Source organism: Acyrthosiphon pisum, chromosome A2 (genome assembly GCF_005508785.2).
Source record: "Acyrthosiphon pisum isolate AL4f chromosome A2, pea_aphid_22Mar2018_4r6ur, whole genome shotgun sequence".
Classification (NCBI taxonomy): domain Eukaryota; kingdom Metazoa; phylum Arthropoda; class Insecta; order Hemiptera; family Aphididae; genus Acyrthosiphon; species Acyrthosiphon pisum.
Window position 1 is genome coordinate 32,011,440 of NC_042495.1, and position 11,470 is coordinate 32,022,909.

The 11,470-nt window shown below is 28.3% G+C and overlaps 2 protein-coding genes across 9 annotated transcripts in view; one reads left to right on the plus strand and one right to left on the minus strand.

Moving 5' to 3' along the window:
• The window catches only part of LOC100572837, a 14,609-nt gene extending 6,479 nt beyond the window's left edge, over window positions 1-8,130 (minus strand). For 2 of the 5 annotated variants that reach the window (XM_016805211.2, XM_016805210.2), the window contains exons 1-6: window positions 7,675-8,130; window positions 5,688-5,714; window positions 3,912-3,950; window positions 2,746-2,769; window positions 2,349-2,378; window positions 572-639 (exon numbers count right to left, since the gene is read on the minus strand). In XM_016805211.2, the coding sequence (XP_016660700.1) occupies window positions 572-639; window positions 2,349-2,378; window positions 2,746-2,769; window positions 3,912-3,950; window positions 5,688-5,714; window positions 7,675-7,768 (282 nt within the window). In that variant the 5' untranslated portion in view covers window positions 7,769-8,130. The remainder of the gene's footprint in view (window positions 1-571; window positions 640-2,348; window positions 2,379-2,745; window positions 2,770-3,911; window positions 3,951-5,687; window positions 5,715-7,674) is intronic. The other 3 variants (XM_016805213.2, XM_016805212.2, XR_001679640.2) reach the window with 2 other exon arrangements.
• The window catches only part of LOC100572000 (peroxidasin homolog), a 177,104-nt gene that overhangs the window by 137,335 nt on the left and 28,299 nt on the right, over window positions 1-11,470 (plus strand). The window lies entirely within an intron of this gene.

Genomic DNA, 11,470 nt, shown 5'->3' on the forward strand with positions numbered 1-11,470 from the left:
GGGGGGGAAAATGTCCGCATCAAAAATGTATCGGGGGGGGAAATGTCCTACTACGCCGAAAGCATCCGGGGGGAAAAAGTCCGGGGGGAAAATGTCCGTCCATTCACACAACTTCTATCATTTTATTTTAGACTCTCGAACAATTTTGTATTTCGCGTACAACTAACTTATAAGTGATTAAATTAATATTCTAACAAATAAATAGGTATTAATACGATTATCCGAATTCGTGTGAGTTACATTATTACAAGTATCATGCCAAGATTAATTTCAGTACGACGATTTCCACACTTCCCAATTAATGAAATGTCATAATATATCAATTACATTAGTAACTACGTGATAGGACTATAGGAGATAAGTATGAATTTACATTGAAACAATTTAGGAATCGCTCTATGTATTATGTATCTTTAATACATATTTAATAATATGATTAATTAATAGTGCGTATTTTTATTTGTACCTATTACCTATTGTAATATAATTTATCATCTATATGTAAGCCCATTATACATTCTACAAATTTAAATATAACACTAGGTGAAAGTAACTTGTAACTTATACTTACCATAATATAGCGTGGTTGTAATTCACCTGTTCCCTTTTCAACTGTTGTTTTTATATTATACCATGCATCTGTAAAAGGATAAATTATATTACACGTACATCTGAGTTTGTTATTGATTTTTTTTTTAAAGATATTCAACAAAGTTTCTAAATGAATTATTAGTCAATCTAAATGAAACAATTTTTTGTGAATTATAACTCAATATCCCCTAGCAGCGATATAAACATATTATGTCAGTGTCAACACAAAACTGCTTATAATTTGAATAGTAGACTCGCATGAGTAATACATATTATAATACAATATTATATTAAATCTTCATCGAACAATTTACTTATTATAGATACTAAAAATATTATCATACGTATCATGTTCAGGACAGTCAAACATACAAATAAATGTTCATAAATTAATTACAAAATAGAAATTAAACTATGAATCAATTTCGTTCAAATCAGCTTCCTATTATAGACTAAAACTAATAAATAGCGTCAACAAAAGTGAATTAATATCAGCTACAGGATCCTTCCAAATTTGTATCATATAAACGTAGCCGATGACCGAATACTTGATATAAAATTGACTGAAATATACCTTAAATGCATGACTAGAACAATTAGATTAAACCAGGGACTGGAACCGTACTGAAATTGACCAGTTTTGGGCCGAAACCTTTTGAAAATCTTGGGGCCAAAACCGGACCGGAACCCTTAAACACATTTTTTTAGGAACCGAAACCGAAACCGAAACCTATAATTTGATGTAGAGGTTTTTACGGTTTTTTCGGTTTTTTTTTCGGTTTCAAAATCCAATTGATATTTTATCTGTTGTGTAAATAGGTAGATAATAACTAATTATTAGTAATAATAAATAATTATAAAATCGTAGACCTATAAAAGTTTGTCAATGCTAAGAATATTAATATGTGTACAAGTACAATAAAATTGTCATAAAAGAAATACCAAAAATCCAAATTCTAATTTCCATGTAATCGATATCAATATTATTATCGAATCACAAATCGCTGATGTAGAATTTCTGAAAATAATAGCAATTTGGACCGAAAACGAAATTTAGTGTTTTTGAGAACCGAAACCTAAACCCAAACCGATAAAATCATAAAGGTCCCAGTCCCTGGATTAAACAATAGCCCATAACAGAAAATGAAATACAGAAATTCAAGTAAAACTAAAAGTGTTATATACTTTTGAATAGGTTGATAATAACACATATTATTATAAAATAGTAGGTATATAAAAAAACAACAGGAAGAAATATGAAATGCTTGTAGTTCTTGTAATATTATTACATTTTTTTTAATATGGAGAGATATACTGAATATCTATATTGTACAATTCCCACTAGGTAGCAACAAAACAGTACACTATCGTTAACTAGATCGTAAGGTAAAGTTCCCCTAAAAATATTTTTAAATCCGCCTCATAACTACATCCTTTCTCCTTCTACGATTGTTAGTACATGTGATCGTTATATTACTGAAAAATACATCAATAATGCAGATGTTTTTTCATAGTAAATTAATTCACTCTTCCTGATGTATCTTCAAATAATCAAATGTAATAATATAACAATTCTAATAGTTACTATGTGTATGCCAATAGGTGTGCATTTACATTAGAACAACTTAAGGATCGATTTACGTATTATCATTATTACCAACATAATATTTGATTATATGACTAATACGTATTTGTATTATCTATCTATTTTAATATATTTAATCATCAACAATGACTACTATCTAATGTATACTTACAGAAACCTTTGATTATGTCTTTAAATGTATCTATGAACATATAAATTATATAACACAATACACATAGGTTAATCTCAGTTTGTTACTATTTTTATATTTCATTCTAATCAACTACACAAACTTGTGAACGCCGTGGCAATATAAAAATATATATTATTTAGCCTGATATAAAACGAAGATTAACACACAATTTTCCGTACCTGATGGATCGAATATCAAACCAAAATATCATGCTCGAATTATTAAGTGTAAATATCACAATGGCTTTTATATTTCAAGAAAAGTCAATGATCATGTAGTTAAATCTCAAAAAAGAACTATGAAAATTATATGGATGGTCCAAGGTTAATAGACAAGAATTTTAACAAAATCCAAGAAACATAATATGTTTACGTACCTGATGATTTTGCACTTTGACGGGCTAATGATTTTAGTAGGTATTAATATAAATGAATAATAACACGACAATATGATTATGTATAAGTATAATATATAATAACGTACAACTGGACAATTTAACGTGACTGTACACACACACCATAACGCACTGTACGGCGGTGCCTGTGCAAGTGAGTATTACATACTTCAAAGGCCCTATATATATGATTAGTTCAGGTCATCCCGTATCCATATACAATATAGAAAGCGATAGTTAAAGTGTTGCACAGCTATATCGTAACTGCATAAGTATCTATTAGAAAACGACATTGTACACGCACGTGCGTTTACATGGTTTGAATACTAATATTAATTGTATATTTCAACAGTACCTATATATATATAAGTGTGTGTGAGGGGTTGAATTCCAAAACGTACTATTGCCAAAATACTGATTTTTTAGGAGAAGCGATTTTCTGTATCTTAATATTTCCAATAAAAACTAACCATTTATAACCAGTTAAATCATTTTGAATAAAAGATTTTTTTTTAATTATTAAATAATATATTATTTATATTTAAAACGACTCAAATGTGTTAAATATTCTAGACTTATATTGTTAATTTAATTTAAAACTTAAATAAATATTATAAAATTACATTTTATTACATTTTGGAAATAGTTAATTTTAATAATATAGTTAATGATTTGTTCCTTTTCTAAAACTGGCATAAAACTGGAAAAAATACGTTTTGATTTTCTAAAATATATCATTTTTATGTATGGAAATAATAGTACGTTTTTATCATTTCTGACGACGCCAACCGATGTATCGTTATTTTTTCCATAAGATTCGATTCCTACCTAACTTGATTTTGTCAATTTTGCCAATAGTACGTTTTGGACCACCCCTCATGTATGAACTGCTTGTTAAATACATAAAACAAGTGGCAAACGTCGAGGATAGTTGAATATTATTCCTCTTTTGAACAAACCCTCATCATTTTTATATTATTAATTTTGTGCATCGTCTTTGTATCTAGGGCAATAAGTGCAATCAATTGGACGAGTAATGGCTGTACCATACCGTCACAGTGGACAGACACAACCAGCACTTACAGTTTTCTAACAATGTTAGTCATAATAAATTAGTGCTCTTTTATTAGTTTAAAAAATTATCGTACCAACATTTCTTTTTACAAGTTCATGTTCAAACAATTGCTCTGTAAAAGTTTCGATTATAAATAACAGTAAATAAATCTTTATAAAAACAATTCATCCGTACGTTTGTGCCTATTAATTCATTTTATGTTTTTCATTTTGAACGTGCCAAGTCATATGGATAATGGATATTGGTCCATCCGAAATTAATTAAAGTTATATCTTTAGGTTCCTTGAGGCTTGAAGGGTGCTTATAGATTTATATGTGTACAATGTACATGTTATATGACTTGCATCATATACTTTTGTAGATCACGCATTATTTTTTTTTTGATTTTACGAAAAAAGAAATTTTTTTCGGTAAATTAAATTGTTGCTACTGGTCATATATTATATTAATACTATAATTGAAAGACATATGGCATATACATTTTATACACATATATTTATTGAAAGTTTAAATCTTAAGCTAGAGCAGCCATGGTCGGGACAGAAAGTATTAATAATGATGGTAGTATACGTATGTATAGATTTAATACTTATTTAGACATCACAATAATAAGTAACTATACCTATAAGTAAAATTTAAAATAACTACCTAAAAGAATTAAATTATTCCTTACTACAAATGCGTATTAAATCACAGATATTTAACATCATATTTACGAAAAAAATAACTCAATATGAAATATATTAATACTAAAATCCAAGAACAGCGCTAATCGAATTATATCTTATATTTATTATTATTAAAATACTAGTTTACTACATCTGATATGTCCTGACTACCTACTTGAAAAATAATAATACAATATATCTTTAAATTTAATAATAACTGAATATTTAGCTCTTTGCCATGTGATATTTAGTTGATTTATACTATGCATAATAATTAATATAATATATATATAATATTACTATATAATAATTATAATAATATATCAGTTCCAGTTCTAAAATATATGAATGATACATTATATTCATTAAATAACTTTATTCGTTTATTTAAAACAAGTTAAAATTGTTCCATTTTGTAAGTTCTCCGATTAATAATTTTAAAATGTTTATAATTTATTTTAATATCACTATGTTTTAGAATTCAATAAAAATAAAATAAATTATACACATCATTAAATCATAAATGCACCATAAACAACAGAATCCACATAATATAATGTTGTCTCCGTCTTAGATAAACGCATATGTAATATACCTAAATGTATGACCAGCAGTTACAAATATGTACTGTTATCTTAAATATTATAGCGAATTGACCTATAATGAATCATAAGTTAAGAACATTATATGTCTTTCTTGTTGGGTTTTTACGATGTTTTAATTTTTAGGTGAATTATATTAGCATCTTCAAATATTATTATTTTACAATATACTCATCACTCACTTAAATATTTGAGTAAAGTAAAAAACTAACGAGTGAACACAGTAAATATTTTTATATTTAAGTTTGATAATAGGTAATCAATCTTACATTTAAGCCGACCACACGCACTAATTTGAACTGTAAGTTTTGATATATTATTATGGGTTAGTAAGACGGAGAAAACCGATAAGCCGGTACGAAGTCTTCTCAAGTAACCCCTAATCAATTGACATTTTGAACTATGTACTTGAACGTTGTGTAATAATAATTTATTTTTCATATTATCTTAAAATAAAAATTACAGACTAACAAACTTTTATAATAAATACTGTAGAAATATGATTACGTTGAGTGAAACTCAATGTATTTATAAGAGAAATATGTTGTGTATACTGTAAAGTAAAATCAAATTACTTACTATAGCATTTGACTAAATCATTAAATTCTAAATAATTAAATTAAAAATTGTATTAGGTATTTTACCAACAAAACGAGAACAAGATAGTTGACAACATCTAAGAGAACGTCACAACCGCTGACTAACTTACATGTCTAGTAAAATATCAATATATAGGCATTTGTTTAAGAATAGTATCCTTACCATTAAGTTTGAGTTTCAGTTAATTAGAATTAAAAACAAAATTTGTTCTTTAGGACATAAACTTGCTATTAATAGATATCTACGTTTGTGATGGCAAAGGTACCCCTAATAATTATAATTTTATGAGAAAAAAGTCACTAATGATTACTAATTTTAATGACAAAGAGCATGAGTCTTATAAAATTACATGCAATAGGTCTTAAGTCATGATGCAAAAGAGCATAAGTCTTATAAAATTGCATGCACTAGGTTTTAAGTCATTATAATTTGAAGAAAATAAGTAAAAATTAAAATATATTTAATAGTAAAATAACAAAAAATTTATTAAACACGATTTTGAATACAAAACTTAAAAACATTAAAAATTTACAACGTTATAGTAAAATCAACTTTATTTTTTCAAATGGTAACTATACTATATTTTTTAATGGATTCCGGTAAAGCTTTTTTTTATGAAAATTTTGATAGTCAAATCAACTATTTAACTTTTTTATTTTTATACACCTAAGTAAGTAGTTCAATCGGTAATCTAATAACACTCCCCCCCCCCAAAAAAAAAAACATAAACAAAATTGTTGGCGAACGTATTTCATTATTTTTATTTTAACATACAATCATCAAAATCAGTATTCTTATTTTAATGTGTTATTATAGGTAGTCGTAATTATTTACTTCACAGTTACTTTTCTTACAATATCAATTTCGATTCTTTATTAGGTGGTTAAAGTAAGAATGGTAAATTGAATGGTAATCGATTGTTGACATTAATGCCTTAGGTATGTACGGAGGTTAAATAATTTGTGTAATGAAAAAAGTGCAATGTCTTGTGGTGCTCTTCTCGTAGTTGGATAAACTTAAAATTTGAACCATATAGGTTCTATATATTGGTACGTATAAAATATACGCGTTAATTTAGGAGTTACCTTATGGTATTTGATTCTTGTTATAATAATATTGGAAATCAGTAATTAACTCAGATGAAAAGTATGCCGAAGTTAGGAAAAAACCTATATTGAGATTGACTATTTATCTAAATATCTTGCAAATAGTTTTTTTTTTTTAAATTACGATTATTAAATATAAATTCTTAAAGAATTTCATATGCTATGTTCATACTTTGCATGCGATTCCTACAAATATAGGGAACTTATGGTTAAAATTTAAAGTTATAGAAGTTAGTTATAAGAAAAAATTATTCAGCTCTTGTAAATTAAACTTATACCAATTATTTAAATTAAAATTATTAATGCATATTTTACTAAACTTTAGAAGATCATAGTTATTAATCTAGCAAATTAAAATTGATGATTTGACTATCAAGATTTTCAGAAAAAAAAGCTTTACCAGAGACCATTAAAAAATATAGTAGTTACCGTTTGAAAAAATAGATTTGATTTTGCTATTGGTACCTGCGTGTTTAAAAATATTGAAATAGTTGTAAAAAATTTGTCTGTTAAAAATGAAGAAGCTCTTCTGTTTTCATTTTAATGAAATTCTATGTCATCGATCTATAATCGTTAAAATACCCCACGTACAATGACATAAGATACACCATATGTGTAATAGGCAATTTCGTATATAAGTAACATAGTAAATTATATATTTATTATATGTTTATAGATTCTGTTAGAAATATAACGTAATAAGAAATCTCGTTACATTTTATAATATGCTTTGATTACTATTTTATTAAAATAACACTATTTCTATGAATTCAAATTGTAATTATCTGTTTTCAGATTCTACATTAATAAGGATAAGTGATTTGTCTTAATACGTAATGAAAAAAAAAATATATACTCACGATTAAAACGTTGTCGATCGGTAGTTGCATCTATATTTCCAACAATATAAGCCATAAAACATAAAGCTAACACAATAATAATATGTTTGAACATGTTTTTAGGGACCAACAATAATGTAATAACAACGTTAGCGGTGAATAACACAAAGTACGAATGATATTAAAAGTTATCCAACAACGATTGTTCCGGCGAGGAAAATAACTTTCAGCGGACTGTATTTATGTATTACGATTATTTTAACGTAAGGTCAATATTACAATTTTTGTTAGATTTTAAATCGTAATGATGTGTATTAAATCTATCCGTGCAAGTCTGCCCTGGGTGGGTCTTGCTGCGGAAAGCTCCGTTGAACACACTGACTAGATTTGGTGCTCCGCACTCGAATTTATAGCCTGGTCTCGCTCGCCGCGTCGTCGCAGGAGCTGCCCATTAAATGTCTGTGGTTAGTGATTGCGCATGGTTGAATGGCGGCCATAACGCTGGTTGCCCTCGGCATTGGCTGCTGCTGCTGCTCTCGAAGCCACGCCCACAACGTTCTGTCGTACGTCATCGTCGTAGGTTCGTATGCGATGCGGTCGGTCCCGTGTTCTGTGACAGACCGGTGGGCGCGTCGTAACCTGCGTGCAGTCGGCACGGCGCGCACGAGTCGCCGTCCTTGCCACGGCCGGTCCCGTGTTCTGTGACAAACCGGCGGGCGCCCGCCAGTCTAGCGCCACCCGAGTAAGTCATATAATAGGCTATTCTGCTAATACGATACAAAAAATGTGTATTTATTGTATGCAACAGAATAAAACATTTGGGTAAATAATAGTAGGCAAATAATACTGTGTTTTTTTCATTTTACGCACAGTACAGTTGTGTACAATTCGACCGTCCACCGTAGCTGAGAACTGTAACTTTTATACGGTAATCGATATTGTGAAATGTCGAAACGAAAAGAAAATAATTAAAACCAGTTTTTAGCTTAATTGATTTTGTTTTTTGATGTGACTTAAAAAAAACTAGGGCTTAGAAACCGGTATAAACCATTAAAAACCGAAATCGAAAACAAAATCAAAATTGAAACCGGTAAAAATTGGATACAGGTGTTATAATTTAAACCAAAACCGAAATTTAATTTAAAAAACTGTGTTTTGGTATCTTGAACATTTTGGAATATTTACTTTACACAAAAGGTGATTGAAACTCTCAATCCTGCGATTTAAATAAATTAATAAACCAAGTATGAACGTAAATAATCCAACCGTCCAGGCCTTGAAACTGATAAAAACCGGAAAAACCGTTTAAAAACTGAAACCTAATACAAAATTAAAATCGAAAATGTCAAAAAATCGGAAACCGATATTAAATCCAAAACCAAAACTGAAAAAAATTAGAAAAATAAATTACACATTACAATAACTGCGAATTATTGTAAATCAAAAAAACAGCTAACGGCTAACTAAACAAACAACTTTTGGTTACATTATTTTTTTGTAGTACCTATTCAAATGAATGCGTGTTCTATATTATAAAAGGTGGTAACGAGCAGGTGTTTACTACTGGCGACAAAATATATTTGATAGGAATAAGAAAATTAATGTCACGAATAATAATTACAAATTTGAAAAAAAAAAAAAACGATGAACACTACAAATAAATTAGTTAGGTCCTCCATTTTTCCATATTATGTATAGTGAGAATTGTTCTAATGTAGGCGCTTATAAATTAAAATAAAGTTTAAATAATAAATAATACATTTTAAATTTTAGATTAACTAAAGATAATGCCCACCACCGAATTTAACTACGACTTCAACGGTTTACCATTTAATGTGTTTACGGACATTAATGTATAAGAAACAATAAGTAAAATTAAACCTAAAAAATGGTCATCAATCAGTATTATATTATAATATGTATTTAATTTAGATACTCTCTAATTATATTTATGACGAGATTTATTATATCTCTTTAAAAATATTAAAGATCGATAGACACTTTTATAGATTATGAACGGACCGATGAATGTATTGATTTTACAGTGATGTGTGTTTTTAATTTTTTATTTATTCTGTATACAAAATTTCTACCAGAAAGTGTGCTTCGATTTCAACATAATATGTACTATAGTACCGTATCTTTTATCAAATTGGATCAAGATGGTACTTTAGAGAGGTCAATAATATTTTGTTGTTCACATAATATGCACATGTACTGTGCTGTAAAACTCAACTGCTCGTGGTGGCTGATAACTGTAATTTGCAGACGGTAATCGATATTGTGAAGTATCAAATTGAAACCAAACTTAACACATATATTAAATTGACCCACTCGACACCTAATTGAGAGAAAGGCAGTGTCCCATTTTAGATTCCGAGCGGGGTGAGGGATCTAGTAGTTTTACAATGGTGTTTATTTTTTAATTTTTTTAATTTTTTTTTTTTTCAAAAATTCTATAAGAAGGATGCTTCGGTTTCAACATTTCATATATAACGCTTTGTTTATCACCGTTAGCAACGAATTTTTTAATATTTGTGTCTCTTACCGCCGTTTGAGGCACTTAACTCCTTTGGTTTTCTTCAACAGTATCTTGTTCGATGGTAATGTCAATCTAGTTGGTGCATTCGGGAGGTCAAAATTTAAAATTTAAAAACGGGAATTTTTTTCGCAAATACGGTTTTCGACAAAATCAATTTTGGTTTTTTTTTGTAATTCCAAAAAAAAAATGACCATACGTATATAAACATACATGACATTTTCACTGGTTGTTTATATTCTAATTTTCTATACACTATACAATTTTGAAAGTATTTTGTTTACGGAATACTTTTCATTTTTTTTTCCTATAATAATATAATATAATATCGGTAAAATCGTATTTGTTGGCTAAAATAGCGTCAACATTTAATACAAGGCCCCTGATATATTATTTTTACAATAGCAGTTGAAAAATATTATAAACCATTGCAACATTTTTTTTTTTTTGACATTTATCAAATTTAAAATTTATTAATTATTTTGTAGCCAAAAATAAAGTATAAAATGTTCAACTTTTATAACTAATAATTGAACATTTAAAACAAGTTTCGACGTAGGCATATAGGTTATACATAAATTACTTTATTCTCAATCATATATCATCAAAAATATTTAGTACCTAGTGTCATTGGCTGACTGACCGTCTTCGCTCGGAATCATTTTTCTTATACAATGATATTATATAATTGAATTAAAATTTAACACTATCCATAACATTGAACCACTTATAATACCTACTGTATACTGTATACTTTACACTCACTCGCCGACCTTTTTTATATAGAGTTGTACAAGTTCGCTGTTTTTAATAATTGTAGCATCTCGGTGCTGTGCTTGATTCATATTCCCAGTGCAGTGGCAAAATTCTGATTCATTCCAAAACTTTGTCGATCACACTCGTTTTGAGGCATTCGGTCATTATGTTTAGTAGTTGGATTAATACCACATACTTCTCGTATTGTATTATTTGACACCTCGTGTAGATACATTTCAGTTTTCTTGTTTTTTCGTCTCACTTTTTTTTTCAGTCGACTATTGTTTGGGGTAAAATTTAAAAAAAATATATAATACGTTATTGAAACTCAACTGTATTATTATTATCAAACCTTTATAAGTATGAATTTGTCATGTAGGTATATTCTGGGTTTGAAACCGAAAACAATTGTCACAGTGCCACGCTATAATTTAGGATTTCACAAGAGACGTTTCAAACATATTATTATAATAATTATGAGACTGTGGCACCCAGCAAAGGTGTAACGTTTGTTCCTAACGC